The sequence below is a fragment of the Coffea arabica genome, chromosome 2e (genome assembly GCF_036785885.1).
Source record: "Coffea arabica cultivar ET-39 chromosome 2e, Coffea Arabica ET-39 HiFi, whole genome shotgun sequence".
Taxonomy (NCBI): Eukaryota; Viridiplantae; Streptophyta; class Magnoliopsida; order Gentianales; family Rubiaceae; genus Coffea; species Coffea arabica.
This window is the reverse complement of record NC_092313.1, coordinates 25,009,640-25,029,055: the sequence shown is the minus strand read 5'-3', so window position 1 is coordinate 25,029,055 and position 19,416 is coordinate 25,009,640. Positions and strand designations below refer to the sequence as shown.

At 36.8% G+C, this 19,416-nt stretch overlaps 2 protein-coding genes, 1 long non-coding RNA gene and 1 pseudogene across 5 annotated transcripts; 2 read left to right on the top strand and 2 right to left on the bottom strand.

Annotated features, from left to right (window-relative positions):
• Positions 1–1,274: 1,274 nt before the first annotated feature.
• LOC113732115 (pentatricopeptide repeat-containing protein At3g03580-like) lies at positions 1,275–7,970 on the top strand. The gene is made up of 4 exons (XM_027257747.2): positions 1,275–4,774; positions 5,520–5,728; positions 6,658–7,135; positions 7,376–7,970. Exon 1 carries the CDS (start codon positions 1,771–1,773, stop codon positions 4,444–4,446), a length of 2,676 nt encoding a protein of 891 aa, XP_027113548.1. The 5' UTR covers positions 1,275–1,770; the 3' UTR covers positions 4,447–4,774; positions 5,520–5,728; positions 6,658–7,135; positions 7,376–7,970.
• LOC113732116 (glutathione transferase GST 23) lies at positions 6,709–7,731 on the bottom strand. The gene is made up of 2 exons (XM_027257749.2): positions 7,420–7,731; positions 6,709–7,276 (listed from the first exon to the last, which is right to left on the bottom strand). Exons 1-2 carry the CDS (start codon positions 7,729–7,731, stop codon positions 6,914–6,916), a joined length of 675 nt encoding a protein of 224 aa, XP_027113550.1. The 3' UTR covers positions 6,709–6,913.
• A 3,443-nt stretch (positions 7,971–11,413) lies between the features above and the next one.
• LOC113728807 (cytochrome P450 CYP71D312-like) lies at positions 11,414–19,416 on the top strand (annotated as a pseudogene).
• On the bottom strand, positions 15,150–17,950 carry LOC113728466 (uncharacterized). 3 transcript variants are annotated; one of them, XR_011840538.1, is made up of 4 exons: positions 17,709–17,950; positions 17,448–17,494; positions 16,149–16,226; positions 15,150–15,418 (listed from the first exon to the last, which is right to left on the bottom strand). It is a non-coding gene; the product is annotated as an uncharacterized lncRNA (long non-coding RNA). The 3 variants fall into 3 exon arrangements; XR_003458102.2 differs by lacking the exon at positions 17,448–17,494; XR_003458103.2 differs by lacking the exon at positions 17,709–17,950 and having other exon boundaries at positions 17,448–17,700.

Below are 19,416 nucleotides of genomic sequence, written 5' to 3'. Positions count from 1 at the left end.
TAAAATATTAACTTTATGTCCTTCAAAAATTTAAGTTAGAAAAATTTGGTTCCAACTTGAATTTCTGAACATCTTTTAATCTGAAATCACCATGTAATTCACATGCGCTCATTTTTTGAATACAAAAACATCAAGATGCCACTTGTTTAAGGGCAAAAATAAATATGAATCGGATAAGAACTTACCTTTTAGGAGAAAAATAAATAAATTTTGGATCAAATTTCACTTTTTTAGAGAAAAATTGAATATAGATCAATCATTTTTTTAGTTATAAATGGAATCTAATTTTTTTATGCCTAAAAAATGACCATGTGTGAGTTATGTAATAGATTCAGTGTAAAAAGTGATAGAAAATCAAAGTTGATACCAATATTTGTTGACTTGAATTTATAAGAGACATAGAATTAAAATTTTATTAATGAAACAGAACAAAATTCATTTATTAAAATATAAGAGATGTTTTAAATGATTTTTCCTTTCTATCATTGTAGTGGTCGGCCAACCTTACCACTCCATTCTAACTTCTTATGGTAACTTTTCAGGATGCCAATTTTTTTTCCCTACAAATGCAGCATTTTATACATAGGGAAATTCGCTAATTTGATCCCTCATATTTTTGTAGAAAACTTTTTTAGTCCTCCACATTCAAAATCAGCCAAAATAATCCCTCAAATATGAAAAAGTCTGCCTGTTTGGTTCCAAATCTCATTTTTGCTCACTACCCTGGCCCAAAAATGCACCCTCCCTCATTTATCCATAATTTCAAGCATAAGTCACGCTCACAAAGGAGAGCACGTGAAGCAAGTATGCAATTTTGTTTCGGAGAAATAAGCGAAAATGAGCTTTACAACCAAATAAGCATATTTTTTTTTTATATTTGAGGAATTATTTTAGCTGATTTTGAATACGAAGGATAATAAAAGCTTTTCTTGAAAATGTGAGGGACCAAATTAACAAATTTTTTTTTATATATGCTAACACCTGATTGATAGTACAAGAGTTAGTTACAGAAATGGACAACTACCCTCATTTCTTTCTTTGCTACGTACATTAGCGGCACGGGCAGCATTCCATGTCCTTAAATAGCCTGATTGCATATTCTACTAGCATATAGTTACTTGCATTTCTTGACCCATGCACAAAAGAAAAATTATATTGCTCAAAACTTTTTCTCGTTCCCTCAAAAAACTAAAAAACTAAAAAACCTTTTATCAAATTCTCTCGGACTCGGGGCACGGAGGTGCAACCGTCCCTGCCAGTTTTGGTCATTATCAACTGCGCGTAATTTTCTTTGTACATCGTGTAACTTTTTTAATACATCGCGTAACTTTAGAGCAAATTTTTGTGGGACCCACACACAGCACGAAAATCGAGTTAAAACTTGTTATCTCAGCCGCACAAATTTTTTAGAGGGAATCTGGGCAACCGTCCCTGCCCCATTTCCAATTCTCGATGTCCTCCTGATTTGGTCCACAACTGATTTACAGTCTGATTGGACTTCCATTCTAGTCCATCCTGCATCTTTGGTCATCATTAATGCAGTCCTTACTGCTCGAGCTTCTTCCTCGATTGCTTTCCCCCTCTCTTGGATTCCATAATCCCTTTTGCTTTCATTATTTTCTCAGTCCAGCGCCTAGCTACGATTCCCTTTCCCTGTCCTTATCATCTGAGCTGATATGGCTGCTTCTTTATTTATCTTAATGAGTCCCTTCTTCGGTGGCTTCCAGGTCACTTGATGTTGTTGCTGCGGTGTTGTTGCTGCAATGCCAAATGAACACCAGGAAGTTGTGTAGCTTAAGCGCAGGAAGCCGAGACTTCTTTTACACTTCACTATCAAATGCATTGTCCTCCGTTACAAACCAAAGAAACCTCCGCAGAATCCATTCTTTGATAATTACATTAGGCCTGCACAATTCTGTACTGTTCTCAGGAAAACTCATTTCCAAATACTCCCAATTTAAAGACCCACTTGCTTCATTGTCGATTTTTGGACAAAGTTCGCATAAAAAGAATGTTTATTTGTGGAATACAATCATTAGAGCCATGACCCATAATGGATTATACTCTACAGCACTAGATTTTTACACCCAGATGCGGGAATTAAGGATTGTGCCTGATAATTATACCCTTCCGTCGGTTATTAATTCGTGTGCGAATTTGTTGGATTTTGAGACGGCAAAACTTGTTCATGATCATGTTTTAGAGGTGGGTTTTGGTTCAGATTTGTATATATGCAATGCTTTGATAGATATGTATTCGCGGCTGAATAACTTGGATAGAGCAAGGAATGTGTTTGATGGAATGTCTAAAAGAGATTTGATTACCTGGAATAGTTTGATTTCTGGGTATAGTTCAAATGGGTATTGGGATGAAGCATTGGAATTCTTTTACAAGTTGAGAATGGTTGGTTTGCTACCGGATTGCTTTACTGTGTCGAGTGTTTTACCAGCATGTAGTGGCTTAATGGAGGTTGTGGAGGGTCAACTAATTCATGGTTTAGTGGAGAAGATTGGTGTTATGAGAGACGTCATTGTGAGTAATGGTCTGCTTTCTATGTACTTCAAATTCGATAAGTTAGTCGATTGTGAAAAAGTTTTTAATAAGATGGATGTTAGAGATACAGTCACTTGGAATACTATGATCTGTGGGTTCTTTAATTCTTCCTTGTACGACGAATCAATCAGGTTGTTTTTTCAAATGGTGCATGATTTTGAACCTGATACAATAACACTTTCATCTGTTTTGCAAGCTTGTGGTCATGTCAGGGACTTGAAGTCCGGAAGATCAGTGCATGACTACATGGTGAAAAATAGATACACAGGTGACATAACAGCTAACAATCTCCTAATAAACACGTATACGAAGTGTGGTGAATTATTGGCTTCAAGGGAAGTTTTTGACAGTATGAAAAGCAGAGATTTAGTGTCTTGGAACTCTATGATTATTGGTTATGCTGAAAATGAATTTTATGAGGAAGCAATAGAGCTGTTTAACATGATGAAGATGGAATTGGAGCCTGATTCCATCACTTATGTGATTCTTTTAACGTTGTGTACACAATCTACTAACAGATATTTTGCGACACAGCTACATTGCACTCTCTTAAAGCAAGGATTTGATTCCATCATAACTGTGGGTAACTCACTCATAGATATGTATGCCAAAGTTGGAGAACTGGACAATTCTTTGGAACAATTTGAGAACATGGAAGCTCGGGATGTAGTGACATGGAATACTATTATAGCTGCTTGTGGTCATTGTGAAGACTGTAGTTTAGGTTTAAGAATGATCAGTAGGATGCGGAATAAAGGAATTACTTTTGAGGTACCTACCCTGTTGAGCACCTTAACGCTGTGTTCCTTTCTAGGTGCCAAACGTCAAGCAAAAGAGTTGCATGGCTGCATTTTCAGGCTTGGTTTTGAGTCAGATGTTTCAATTGGGAATGCAGTGATTGAAATGTACTCCAAAAGTGGAATTTTGTGGTACTCCATGAGAGTTTTTAAGCTCATGAAAACAAAGGATGTCATATCGTGGACTGCACTGATCTCTGCATATGGAATGTACGGTGAAGGAATGAAAGCTCTAAAAATTTTTCAGAAGATGAAGAAAGTTGGTATTGTTCCTGATCATGTTGTGTTTGTTGCCATATTGTTTGCATGTAGCCATTCTGGTTTGGTGCAAGAAGGATGGGATTGCTTTTACCAAATGAAGAATGACTATAGTATTGAGCCAAGGAAAGAACATTATGCATGCATGGTTGATCTTCTATCTCGATCTGGCCTGTTAGCTGAAGCAGAGGATTTCATCCTTTCGATGCCACAAAAACCAGATGCAAGTATATGGGGAGCTCTGCTTAGTGCTTGCCGATCCAGTGGAGATATTAAGATTGCTGAACGTGTGTCAAAACGTCTACTTGAATTAAATTCAGATGATCCAGGATATCATGTTTTAGCATCAAATGTTTATGCTGCCTTAGGGAAGTGGGATAAAGTGAAAATGATGAGAAAATCCTTGAGAGCAAGAGGTCTGAAAAAGCAACCTGGATTTAGTTGGTTGGAGATTCAAAATAGGGTTTATATTTTTGGCACCGGACACAGGTTCTTTGAACAGTACAAAGAGGTGCATGATTTCCTTGTTGTCCTTTCAGATCTAATGGCCAAGGAAGGTTATGTGGCTGATCTAAGATTTGCCTTGCATGATGTTGAAGATGATGAAAAGGTTGAAATGCTTTGTGGGCATAGTGAAAGGCTTGCCATTGCATTTGGTGTGTTGAATACAGAACCAGGTTCCCCTTTGCAAATAATGAAGAACCTACGTGTTTGTGGAGATTGCCATACTGCAACCAAATATATATCGAAGATCTTGCAACGAGTAATTTTAGTCAGAGATGCAAATAGGTTTCATTTATTCAAGGATGGAACTTGTAGCTGTGGAGATCATTGGTGATAGTCTTGTTATTCATAAATTCTGATGAAGGGCAATATTAGAATTACGTCTGTTTGCTACAGCTCTCTGTGAAGAAAAAGATTAGATTAGCTTATTCCTTTTCCTATTTTTATTCACAGCACATTTGTTGTACATAATAATTGCAGTAAATCCTCAGCATTCGCATATGAGAAACTGCAAAATTTCCAGGACTTAACATTCAATGAACTGGGTTCTATACTTGATTGCTGGGTTCTATACTTGATTGATGTTGGAGCATGTGTGTGCCCAGTGGCACCAAGGAAGTTGGAACCAGAGAAAAGAGCCTGCAATCTTCCAAATCTGTAAGGTTAGAATTGACTGCACAGTATGTTAAGAATTGGAGGTGCTACTAGTAATGGACAAGGTCCTTGCCCAAAGAAATTTACATTTTTCATGTTTCTATGACCGGTAGATTGAACTAGTGCACTATTAGTGATGCTTATGATAGCAGGTAGGTGTTTTTCTGTCAAAATGGCACTTACCTTGGAAGTGGTGTTACAGCATTGGAGCTTGGCACCCGAAAGTCTACCTATTTTGAGAGAGTTTTGAAGTTAAATAATAGTTTTATCTTTTTAATGGAAAGTATTGATGGCTAAACTGTCACAGAGTCTATAAGTTCGTGTTCCCATATTTTTATTTCAGCCTGGTAGCTTAGCATCTTTAGTCAGTCTCCCTCGTATGGTTTTCAAGTTTGATGGTCCAAATCTCTTGGTTGAAAGAGATTACGATATTCATTTCTGTTTGTTAGCTGAGAGAGGTTTTGCTTTATGCACCCATGGTTATAGGAGTGGAGGAAATTGAGCTACTTTGTGACAGAGTATGAGTTTTAAAGTAACTTTTAATCAGCAATAGGGCCAAGAGAAGTTACATTCTAATCTTCTCTGTATATTTCTTACCTTACAGCCGCATAATTTGGTTTTTGTAACATGTCATATCCAGTTTGAATATGCATTCTTGGAACCGCCGCATAATTTGGTTTTTGTAACATGTCACATCCAGTTTGAATGTGCATTTTGTTAAGTAATTAATTATTTCTTTACTTGAAACTGTAGGTACTAAAACATGGTGGTGGATAACTTTTGTGCCCCTTCTCAGAAAGTGCCAATGACTAATTTTAGCCCCTGTTGCTGTTATTAGTGGCAGCAAAGTCTGTCCTCGTGGAAAAGAGGTTGATAGCCCAAGGAATCAATGCATGCTCCATGTTCTGGAGATCATGAGTTCAATTCTTGACTTCTCCATGAAGAAAGACTACAAAATAATGGTACTCCATAGCTAAAGAAAAGATCCTGACAAAAGCCCTTACTGTCTACTTTTTAGAGCTTGTTATTATAGGCGGAAGAATCCAATGCACCCATTGCAGTGCCTGTCAGAGTAGTAGAAATAACTGGCATAATATCCCACAACTAGTATGACAAAAGGACATGTATTTTGTTTGTTTTTCCTCTGGCTAAAATTGAAAATAATCCACAACATGATTGCAGCCTGGCATAATACTAGGGGCAGGCAAATGTAGAATGGACAGCAGTATTTTTTGCAATTCAAATGCTGCGTACAAACAAGATAAGCACTAGGCTTTTGTTTTCTAATTTGTATGAAGGGAAAATGAAGAAGCTCAGATGCATTGTTTTGCTGTTGCAGATGATTATTTGCTTTTGTCTAAGTTCATACTATCTTGATGCATGTTTGGTTAATGCCATTTCAGAAAAGGTTAACTGAGGGCGTTCCAATGCAATTATTCTGTACTCTGAATTATAGTCTTTTTACTTTTGTCTTTTGCAAATTGATATGGTGTCCTTATTGGAAGTGTTACCGCACTTTTCTTCTTTCCTTATGTTCAATTAAATCCCCTGCTTTATTAAAGTGACTGACAAAGTGGTTAGCTGGGATTTCGCTTAACCAATTCCAGAAATAACAACATTTAATACGCGATTCAGAACATGTAAGATGATGTATAATTTCAAAAGAAGTTGCGAAAATTCAAAAAAAAAAGAAGTAAGATGCGTTTATTCATGTCCTTTGATTATCACAAGCTGTGTCAAATTTGTTTTGCTTAAAGCTTATAATGCATTACCATGGTGTTGATGAGTTTTAACCTCCTGCTACTTGTAAAAAGAACTTTTCTAAAATTTATAATTTTGGGGGCAATCTTACTCAAGTAACTTTCCTTCTTTCACTTGCGTGACATTGCAGAAACATTTTTTATGCGATAAAACATTCCAAGGAGAAGTTACAAACTGCAGATGCTTGAAATAGATGTACTAATTGTGTTGTGGATTCCTTGTTCTTAAGGTAGCCAGTGACTATAAATATCTTACAATGCAAGAAAGTGTGCTGCTTCATCAATTAAGTTGCACTTCTAATGTCATGTAAAATCGTTTTTGTTTGACAAGATTGAAGGCATCATGCTGGATGGTGTTTATTATGGGAAGTCTTGCTAGATTCGGCTTCACTTGGGTGTTGCTGCTGCAAGATGCTTCTCGCGCCCAACTTGGTACTTGATGATCATTTTGTCTCGAGGTGGCCAGCAGTCTCTGATAACTGGAGCATCCATGAAATTTTGGATCCAGGATGACAAGTGAGGGAATCTCTCTCCATCTACCAACTTTAGACTCATTATTTCTTCAATAATGCTAACTAAGTTAGCGATCCAACCAAATGCGAGATCAAGGTACCCAATTGTCTCTCCGTGAAAGAATTTCTTTCCTTTTAGTTGCTCTTCAACAATTTTTAGATTCTCCAGTGCTGCAACTGCTGCTACATCTTGATCTTTCTCATGTGCAATGAAAAGTTGCCATATTGATTTCATGAGCTACACTTGGAAATTAAGGTTAAGCATCACATAATATTTTCAAATGACCAAAAGCTGGAACAAACATGCTGAAATGCTTAGTGTTATTTTGTATTGCAGGGGCAAATGATTTAAACTATTTGAGCTAGCAAACGTTTTCATACCTTATCATCTCCAAAATTCGCCCAGAAGCGTGCCATGGATTTCTCATAAGGATCTTGAGGTAGGAGAGGATTATGCTTCCATGTGTCGTCAACGTACTCGAGAATCACAAGAGATTCACAGACTGGTTTACCATCGTGCACGAGCACGGGCACCTTTCCATGAATAGGATTATACTGGAGAAGTGAAGGGCTCTTGTTGGTAAGATCCTCAAAGATGGTCTCATACTCTATCCCTTTAAGCTTCAGTGCCCAGACAATCCTCAAAGAATATCGGCTGGACCATGTCCTGAAAAGCTTCACTTCTTCTGCCATAGTGCCTTGGCAAGCAACCTGGAATGGCTAGGCTTTGTTTGGATTCCCCTGTTTTTCATAAACTAGACTGTGAGCAGACGTGTTTTCACCTTATTTTTGTCAACTTAGTTAGGTAGCATCCCAGGCCCTATGTGGAATTTAGATGCTGGCTTTAATTCAATTGGCCGTCTTTGTCCTGTACGATTGAAATGACATAATACGCACATCTTATCATTATTAACAACCAAGTATTTTATATACACAGGTGCTCTGTTCAGTTATCAATTGGCTGCACAGGATTGCTTTGTGGGTCCCCCTTAGACTGTCCGTTTGGGCCGAATCTTTGGTGACTTCCTGAGTGTTAATTTAACTTTGGGTGTGTGTGTGTTTCTATCTGGCCTGTGGGCTTGGCAAAAAACAACCAAGTATTTTATACAAGTATAAGCAGGTAATTGGAAGGGACCAGGACAACAATCATGCATTGACATACTTCTGAATTTGTCCCATTAGATGACCAATAAAATTTGTCTTGTCTAATTTGAGAATTTCACATCTATAGATGCTGCATACACCTTCCTAATAATGGAATATATATTCTTTAATAGGATAATTTCAGAAACCTATTTTTGACAGTTTCACTTGGCACTTTCAAACTTTAAAAAATTTTACTTGCCTCTCTTGCTTTAGATTTTTTTGTATCATTTACAACCCATTTTAAAATAGAATATTAAAAAATTAATTTTGGGAGAGTCAATATATTCTCATTTTGTTGTCTTACTTTTTATTACCACAAATGAAAAACAAAAACAAAAACAAAAGATATGAAGATTTATATTAATATCAAATGAAAAACAAAAACAAAATATATGAAGATTTATTCTAACTGGATAAAATATAGTGTGTTTTTTAAATATCAAAAGTTAATAGTTAAATGTTTATTAAAGCTTTTACAGATTACAAAGTTAATATTTTCTTTATTGTAAAGTGTTTTGAGTTAATTTAAGAAGTTTTATAAATCTTTTACATATTTTTTAATTTTCCAATTTTTTTCAAATCGATGGCTTGAAAAGTAAAAAAGATATAACATGCTAAAAATTATATATAAATTTGTTTGTATTGATTTCAAGCTAATGCAAAAAGATATTCTCAGAGTTGTAAATTATTGTGAGTTATTTTCAAGAGTATTATAAGTCATTCATAATTTTAAATAATTTAACATTTCTAGTTCAAATCAAAGACACACAAACTATTAAAGAATTTTTTTGATCTTGTTATCTACTTTTAAAGTTTCATTAAAGAACAATATCGATCAATTAAGAAAAATTAAGAGATAAATTTAGTCTGTTATGATAATTAAGCACAAGAAAAGTACAAATTTGAATTGAAATTGTATTCTCTCTCATAAAATGAGATTTTTAATATTATATTTTAAAATGAATTTCAAATGTTACAAAAAGTTTAGAGTAGAGGAACCAAGTAAATTTTTTTAAAATTTAAGGGTGCCAAATGAAATAGCAAGAAATCTCCCCTGAAGTTTTTCACTTTCTTTAATAGTAAACTCTGGTAAGAAGAACTGAAGAACTAAAGAAGTTTACTAAGTCCTTTAAGGTACTTCTTAAGGGTGAGCAATTACGATAATTACCGAATTACCGACCAAAATCGATTTGAATTTGGTAATTCGAAATTGGTAATTCGGGAATTCGATCGGTAAATCGGTGATATCGAATTAGTAAGAATCGAATTAGGGTTAAAAATGGTTTTGAGGTTTTTGAATTCGGATTTACCGAATTCGAATTTATTTCAGTAAAACGGTAAAATATTACCGTTTTCAAATTCGAAATTCCGAATAAAGCTTAATATGAAATAATATGTCTGGATATTCCATACCCTAAATTAGCATTCGTTCTAATTTGACTATTTCTGCTCTCCTCTCGTTCCTTTGCGCCGCCGCCCACTGAAGTCTAAGCCTAAGCTGTTTCCCCTCTCCTCAACTGAAGACACTTTCTCAGTTTCTCCTCTCCTCTCCTCAACTACAGAAGTAACAGAACTACTTTCTCCGTTTCTCGTTCTGTTTTTGCTTGCTTTTTGCTTTCTGTTTCTGGTTTCTCAACTGAAGATAGAAACCCTAAGCCTCCTCCAACCGGCTCCTTGCAAGTCAGGCCTCTCTGAGTCTCTGTTTTTCTCTATCTGTGGTTCTCTCCATACTCACAGGCTCACTCACCATGCAGATGGTCCATGCCTGTCTCTCTCCATATCACTAATTACCATTGCTTACTGGGCCTCCACCATTGCTGATCGAGCCTCCACCATCACCAGGACCACGGTTCACTAGTAGGGATGGCAACGGGGTGGGGTTGGGGCGGGGGACCTCTCCCCCATCCCCCGCCCCGCTACCTACAAACTCCCCCCGCCCCGCCCCGCCCCGCTTCCCCCGCAGGGTTAATAAAATTTTTCCCGCTGGGTTAATAAAATTTAATTATAGTTAAATTTTAATAAATAATCAAGTACTAAAATATCAACACATCATCAAGTTATTATTCATTTTAATTTTATAATTGAAACTCATAAAAACAATCAAACAAAAATTATTTGAATACAATCCAACATGATGAAATAAATACAACTAAAATAGTTAAGTTTTCACTTTTGGTACAAATACAATCACTAATTCATTATTGTGTTTGTGTTTTTTTTTTTTTAGAAAAAGGTGTTATTCTATTAAGTGTAAATAGAAATTTAGTATAAATGTATTAGTAAATTTAGTATAACTAATTAATAAATTCTATTAGTAGACATGTCTAATTATTCATATAATTGATAATATTAATTATATTACATACACTATTATACATTATATAATACATCTAACTAATAATATCATTATCATAAGTTTGTAACTAATTAAATTACATATTATATATAATTATATATATATAATTTTTTTTCCGGGTGGCGGGGCGGGGGATGGGGCGGGGTATACTCCCCTGCCCCCCCGCCCCGTTTCTAAACAGGGGGAAAAAATACCCCCCCCGCCCCCGCCCCAACCCCCGCCCCGAGAGCCCCCCGCGGGGCGGTTGCCCGCGGGCACCTGCCCCCATTGCCATCCCTATTCACTAGTGCCGAAGGTAAGTTTAGTGCTTTACTTTGTAGATTAATAAGTTGCCCTAATTTCAAAATTTATTTGATTTGAAACATGTGTAATTTTGGGTGAAAGTGTGAAACTGAAAAAATTTTGTTGTCATTGACTCACGCACAAGCACAAAAAGAGTTTTTTTTTTCTACTGTCGGTTGTCTGTCAGCATAGTAATTAGTACTTCTACTATCCAGTGATGACAATTCTGTATTGATGATCAAATGAGTGCTGTCATTGTTGACACTAATGAGATGTGCAAAACGAGTCTTGTTGGCAAAATGATAATTGACTCTAATCAGATGCCAAATTAGTACTAAAGAAGTGGTTTTTACTTCTGCATAAACAAGCAACATGATTTCCAAGTGCCAGGGGATGATTGCTGTCATTATTGTGCTGTCAAGTTTTTATAAGTGATTTTACTTCTAAACAAGTGCCAGGGGATTCACTTTGTAAGTGAATTCGTATTTATTGATAATTGATTATTGCACTAAATTATATAATTTACTTGCTCAGATTTTCAAAAAACTGAAACTATGTCTACTACTGATAGTGAGTGTAATCCAAGTCGCGATGAGTTGGAACAAGAAGGATCATCTGGAACTCTTCATCCTAGTCCTACTACACAAAGTTGTGAAGAATCTGGTTTTGTCAAGAAAAGAGGAGAGTACAAGAAGAGATCCAAAGCTTGGGATCTTTCATGTAAAACATGTGAATAGAGTTCGTCATGCAATTTGCAAGTACTGTGAGAAGGACATAGCTGCGGATCCCAAAAGTCATGGTATGACTCCCCTTAATACTCATGTAGCTAAATGTCCTCTAAATCCTAAAAATAAGCACATTGGCCAGGCTACTTTGTGTTTGGGTGAAACTGAAACCTTAGAGGGAGAGGTTAAAGGGGCACTCATAAGTTGGGAATTTGATGCGGAAGCCATTAGAAAAAGCATAGCTTATATGGTAATTGTTGATGAATTGCCATTTAAACATGTAGAGGGAAGAGGTTTTCAATATATGATGCGGACTGCTTGTCCATCATTTAGAATTCCTTCGAGATGGACTATTTTTAGAGATTGCTATCAGCTGTATTTAGATGAAAAAAGGGCAAATTATCCAATTGACCCTTAAACTCTTTGTCTAGGTAAAAATAAGTCCCTCATCTATTTTTTGCTAACTTTAAGCTCTCGAACTTGTAAAATTGGGTACCCGTGACCCTTTTAACCAGTTTCTCCGATTTTTTAACCGGAAGGCCAATTCACACAAATGCCAGTGTGCTTCTTCAAAGGGCATTTTTGTGACGCCCCGAAAAAAATGAGTTTGAGAACCCGGAAATTTTCTAATTTTCTAGGGTTTATTTTTTTAACGCCCGCCTTTTCTACATTTTCTTGATTAGAAAAATTCCCCAAATAAAGTTTATGAGCAAAAATAGTTTTAAAATGATTTTTCTAGTATCGGTTAGTTTTTGAGAAATTAAAAGCGTATTTTGGACGTGGGACCCGCAAGTGCGATAAATGCATTATATTTTTGACAACTTGTTGGAATTTTGTATTAAGTGATATTATTTTACAATGTGTTAAGATATTTGTATTGGAGAGACAAAAAGATAAGATTAAAACCCTAAAGGACCATTTGTCACAAAACCATTGGACCTTGACTTTTGACCAAGACTTTTCTAACTTTACTAAAACCAATTTGGACCCAATTTCTCTCCATTTTAGCTTGTCTTGGACGAAATTTTGAGAGCAAAAGAGAGAGAAAATCCATCATCTTGCACTTCAATTTCTTGTCCAAATCTTGAGTTCCAACCGATTAAATTGCAAATCACTCCATAAAACTTGCTAGCTAAGGAAGATTGAAGCTCTTGGTGGAGTTGTTTTGGAAGAAAAATCCCTAAGTCATCACCTTTCTTGATATTTGAAGGTATCATGTCTAGCCATCCTTTCTTTGTTCTTGATTATGCTAAATTAGAGACTTGTGATGGCTAAAGAGATGGTTTTATGGATTATTTCTTGAGTTTTGGTTGAATTGATGAAGTTTTATAATTATTGGGGATTTTTCTGTTTTCATATGAATATGATTATGGGGTCATGTATGATGATTGGAAATGATATTTAAGGACTCTATGAGGTGGAAAAAGTGATTAATTGCAATCAATTTCTGTTTTGGAAGAAGTTTCAGAAAATCAGGTTTTGTGAAGGAGCATTCTGTCCGAATTTTTAGGTCCTAGATAGAGTCCGAATTGGCCTTAGCTCAAAACATGAAAGTTGTAGGAAATGACATTTTAAATGTGCCTACAAAATTTCAGGTCAATCGGAGTAGCGTAGAGTGAGAAAAGTCAAAATTACTATTGCTGTTCTGGTTTTACCCGAAATTGGGATTTGCGACTGTAATTGGTTGTTTTGGCTGGAATTGCTTCCGAATTGGTTGTTGAGGCCTTCTGATGAAATGTAGCCCTGTTTCTTAGCTTTCAGATGGTTTTGGAATTTATGGATTTTGACTTGGAGAGCCTGAGTTATGATGTTTCCGCTAGAATGCGTTTTGTGAATCTGTTTTTGTGATTCTGGTATAGTTTCTTGCATTTTTGACCTGGTTACACTCGAAACTGGGTTGAGTGACCTTCTGCAATATTGTACCCCTATCTCTAAGCTTCAAAACGGTGGGTCTTGGACCTTCATCCGACAATCGTACCGCCTTTGGTGCCATTACCGTAAAATGACGTCAAAACTGTTTTTCTGGTTTTGAGCTTAACTTTCATTTCCGAACTTTTCCCTAGCTTGACTTGTATTAGTACTACTTGGAGCTTGCTGAATGGCTATCGGATGAACTTGTTATTGTGTGTGTACCTTTGGGTTGGAATGAGGAAATAATGAAGCCATGATGGTTGGAAAAGTTAGTAAATTCAGGGGAAGTGCTGTCCGAACTTTGAAGGAACTTGTTTGCATTGAGTTTGTGATCTAAGACTTGGATTTGAGCAAGGCAATAATATATGATGGATGGTTTCTGAGCCATGGAGGTGAGTGACCCTAAACTATTTCCAAAGTACTTGTGAAATGTTTCTTGCATTATTTATTCGATTGCATATCATGCGTGCTTGCATGTGAATTCATGACATGATTTGGCTTCAATGAGTTCTGGGAAAGTCTTGTGCTGGACACCAACGTCTCCACTCTGTTTATGGTTCATGTTCATGTGTATCTAGAGCTCAAAAAGGGGCTCCCTTTCTGTTAATGTTAAATGATCTATTTGAGCGTTGGGTGTTCAAGTGCAACGATTTCACTGGCTCACGAGAGCAATAAACGTACATTTGATCTTGGAATCATGACATCATTGAAATGCATTGCTGTGAAATATATTTGATGACTACTTTTACTGGTTATTCGCTGAGATTCTAACTCACCCCAAAAATATTTTATTCCCCTTCACAGGGCTCGTGGCGAAGGAGGGCTTGTTGTGCTTATTCACATGTCTGGATGGCCTATATCTTGTACAGTTTGGATTTGAAAATCATTTTATGTATAGTTGAGAATTGTTTCCGCTGCATTTGTGACATGTAATTATTGGAGACTTGGATGTATATTTGTGGACCATGTGATATATATTTGAGGTTTATTCTTGTAATTCATTTGAGGACTTTAGTGAACGACTGAGTCCCGGCGAGAGTCGGGCAGGCGGCCCGCCGAACCCTCTGGTTCGCCTTAGGGGGAGGTGGGGTCGTCACAATTTTTGTCCGCATTTTCTAAGCAAAAAGAGAACAACTCCTCTTTCTTCCCTTCATCTAACCTAATCCATCCACTAACTTATTCAACAAACGAATTGCAGAGGGAAGAGAGAGAAGTCTGCAAAGAAACAAAAAAAGGGAAGAAGGTAACATCTTTGTGAAGGGAAGGAAAAAATGTGCATTTTTCCACGTACACAAGTTCTATGGTTTTGACAGCAGCATTTGGGAAAGTAAGCAAAGTTCACCAAATGACATTTCTTGCGACTTCTAAAGAAATCACTGCCTATTTCAAGTGCTTTTGAGATTTCAGATCTGTTTCCTTCATACCAGATACTTCATCCGTTAAGTAGAGTTAAGCCTAAGTTAATGAAGGTGCACCAAAGAATTGATAAAATTTTTGATATAATAATTGCTGAGCATGTTGAGAACCTAAAAAGAACAAAAAGGGGCATGGGCGATGTGACAGCCCCACCTCCCCCTAAGGCGAACCAAAGGGTTTGGCGGACCGCCTGCCCAGCTCTCGCCGGGACTCACTACAGTTCTCAATTAAAATACATCACTCACATCCAATAACATAGGGTACAACCTCAAGAATAAACAAAATAACATTTTTCAAACTTAGAATGAGATAAGATACATTACAAATCTCAAGTAAGGGTATCATTCCCCGAATAAGACAAAAGTTCTCAGTTCTCAAATAATTACATCAAATACTTATCAAGTGAATCAAATTCAAATTATATATGAGATATCCCTTCAGGCACTAATAACTTAATACAAGCGCTTTCTTTGGCCTCGAGCCCTATGGGGAAAAATTATTTTTGGGGGTCACTAATTAAGCCTCAGAACTTCCACTTCCAAACCTGTTAAGGAAAATAAATTGGGGTGAGCTAACGCTCAGTGAGGCCAAGGGAAAAACATGCAAGCATGCTAGCAAAGACACAATATAAAGCAATAACTCGAGTAACAAGTAACTGCGAAACATTAAGCAATTAGGGAATTTAATCACAATAAAAGGATACAGGAGCTCTCAGGAGCTAATCCACGTGCGATCCAAGCTCAGGTAGTTGACCCTCCGTCAACTTTCGCAGTTATCCATGTAGAACTCCACTTACTACCTCCAGCCACCATGACACCCTCTTGGATCCGTAACCAAACAAGCATGTAGGTGGTATCACTTAACAAGTATACCTAGCAAGATCCCTTATTTGGATCAAGCTATAATACTTCCCAAGGTTCACCAAGTTTCTCGACCAAGCCCTTGCCGGCTCGAGTTACAAGGCTAGCCAATGGGTTGGGGCGTCCCCCCCATTCACTTTTAGGTCGATGAGACGAAGCTCCAATCGACAAGATTTGGTCATAGCATTGAGACGGGATGAGCGGTACCTCCTACCCTAAAAGGGCATGATACATTCTGCCGCTCAATGCTCACGAAAAACACTTTAATTTGCATTCACATGTAACACGTATCACTTATCAAGCAAGCAATTTCATGAAAGAGAGGACAAGGGCGATAAAGTACGCCCTAGCCTCCTTAACTAGCAAGTACAAGAATCATTTCATTTATACACTTCACATGCACTTGATACTCACCAAGTATCAAAAATCAAAGTTTGAGAAATTAGCTCTAAGACGCTTCGCCGGGAGTTCCCTCGAAGTCCTCTTGAGATCCTGAAGGTATGCAATAATGCATTGTATATCAAATTCCAGGCCATACAGTATTCGTGTAAGGAAAAGAAACAGTCAATTTTGACTCCAATATTCCAGTTTCCAAAGTATTTCAGTTCATAAGGAACCGACTTTCAAATGAGGTCTCAAGTGATAGGTGAACTCAAGTTCACCATGAAAATAGGTTTGAAATGCTCTAAGAGTTGTAAAAATGTAACCTAGGCCCTTAAAAGAACATTTAGGTTCAAATTGGAAATTTTCACTTTTCGAGTCATTCTTAGAAAAATCAGTCCGGAAGTTCGGAAAGTCTAAAAATGGAAAATTTTACACCGTCAAAAACTTCATTCGAAGCATAACAACTTTACAGAGGGTCACTTTCCAATAATCAACTCAGAAACAAGTCAATTTCTCCAAGAAAGTTTACTATGCATTGAAGATAGGTCAAAACAGTCCAAGTTTTTCCAATAACTTTGGAATTTTTACCAAAATCATAGAATCAAAACCAGCCTTTGAAATTTGACATGCATGTAAATTTCCAATCCAGGTTTCAAATAAAAAAAACGGAACTCGATTCCGATGTTCCTAGCTCAAGAAATAAAAAGTTGAAGTTTGCTAAAATTCCTGGACTGTTGGCCTTTCCAGAAATTTTCCAGATTTAAAGCACTTCGCTAATTAGGCCGTATCTCACTCGATTCTCAGTGAAATTGAAAATGGCTGGTGGCTTTAGAAACTAGGTTTACAAGGCTATATTTGTGTAGAAGAAATCATTTCCAAAATCCAGACATAAGCGGTTCAAAATCAAGCAACAAAATGAATTTTCTGGACAGTCTCGGATGAACAGTAATAAACAGGCAGCCAACTTTCAAAACTCGCCACGAATCGCTCGGGACGAACTAGAAAATGAGCTTGGTACCATTTTAAAGCTCTAAGAGTCTACTTTCAAATGCCACAAATGGCACTCCATTTTGATCAACGAGCAAAACGTTATAGCTACACAAATGTTGCTGGTCAGAAAATTCTGGAGCTTGTTCCAGTTTTGCTTCTTTACTTGTAACTCAAAATTTAACCAACCATTTCGGTTGATTTTTGGTAGACAACCACAATACACATTGCACAACATATCTACACCAATTTGGAAGCTCAATTTGCACCAGAAAATTTTCGAAATTACAGGGCAGCAGCAAACAAGAAAGTCGGCAGCAAGTCAGAAATTTCAGACAGTACCTTCTCCAAATTTCTAACTTTCTTCCAACTTCATTCCATCAATCATTCTATATACATGTAACATAGCACAATATCAGCAACCAAAACATGTTAATTCATCAAATCAGCCACCAATAAGCATCCTCAAGCCGTCCAACATGTCATGAAATTGCAATCAAATAATTAATCAACCAAAATTCTGCCATAGGTTGCAAACCCATGCTACCTTTGCTCCATTTGAGCTATAATTTTGCAAGATTGAAGTGTGGGTGGGTGAGTTACCTCAAGAACTTAGTTGGACAGCTTTAGGGCAGAAATCTTGACTGAAATTCCTCCAAGAAAACCGATGAACAGCCCCCTCTTCCATGCTAGGATCAAAGCCCTCTAATGGATGATGAAATTTGGAAGTGGATTGAAGCAAGTTTGTGAGGATTTTGGCTAGATTTTTTTTTCTTCCCATCTTCGGCCAACTAGAGAGTGACGAGAGGAGAGAGAGTGAAATCAGGTATTGTAATGAAAGTGGAGAGAATTGGTGACTTAATGGTTAAGTCTAAGTGTCAACTCATGCTAGGTCCGTTTAGGGTCTTTGCGTGTCCAATTTTCGCGCTCGTTTGCAACTTTTGTGCACTAAACCTCTGAGGTAATTTCCCTAGTACATTAATAGTATATTACTAGTAGTCTAATATCATGTTCTTAAAATCTCCAATTAATCAAATTAATGTGCCTGTCGGGGTCTTTTCGGCACGCGCGCGTATAAAGGTCAAACTTAAGGGTTTTCTTGTTTGAACTTGGAAATTCAACTTATTCGATTCTAAAACTCTAAAATATGATAATCCAAGTATATATATATAACAATAAAAATCACGATAAGCAATTCATCTTGAATAAATTTGGGCATTAAAATAATATGCGCGTAAAGAACCGAGCGGAAAAATTTATTTTCGAGAAATTCATGTACTTTAGTATATTTTATTTTATTTTTATTTTATTAATTTTTTTTTTTGGGTAACTCGAGTACGAAATATTTTTAAAATGACCAATTTAACAATATTTTGAAATAATAAAATTATGGGTCCTCACAGGCGAGTCTGGAAATGAAGATCTAGTTGATGTTCTATTAAGAGTTAAAGAAAGTGGAGACCTTACCTTTCCAGTTACCAACAATAATATCAAAGCTGTTCTGATGGTAAAATGCTATTGTAATGAGCTTTTGCTTCACGCCTTACTTTTTCTTTTCAATTTCTGATTCTTTGGTCAAGGCAGATGTCAATAGTCAAAGTTTAACTCCTATACTGTGATAAAGAATTGATCAATTGATGGCATTCCCTAAAAAGAAGGTTTTGATATTGATGCAAGATATATTCACAGGTGGGACTGAAACTTCATCCACAACGGTGGAATGGGCAATGTCTGAGGTGATTAGGAATCCAAATGTGATGGCCAAGGCACAGAATGAAATTAGGAAAGCTTTCATGGGAATCAAAACAATTGAAGAAACTGATGTTGAGAAATTGCCATACCTAAAATTAGTGATAAAAGAAACTCTCAGGTTACATCCGCCTATTCCTTTATTGGTTCCCAGAGAATGCAGGGAGGAATGTGAAATTGATGGATATGTCATCCCAATTAAAACACGAGTTATGGTCAATGCTTGGGCAATTGGAAGGGACCCCAAGTATTGGGATGATGCGGAGAGTTTTAAACCTGAGAGATTCGAGAACCATCCTGTTGATTTCACTGGAAACAACTTTGAGTATCTCCTATTTGGAGCAAGAAGGAGGATTTGTCTTGGAATTTCTTTTGGTTTAGCGAATGTTGAGCTCCCTTTAGCTCTTCTGCTCTACTGCTTTGACTGGCCATTGGCCTCAACTACAACGACTTAGACATGACCGAGACTATTGCAGTAACCGCATCAAGGGAAAACAACCTTCTCTTGTTAGCCACCATGTGTGATCCTGGTCTCGTCCTCCAACCTCCAAAGGAATATTGA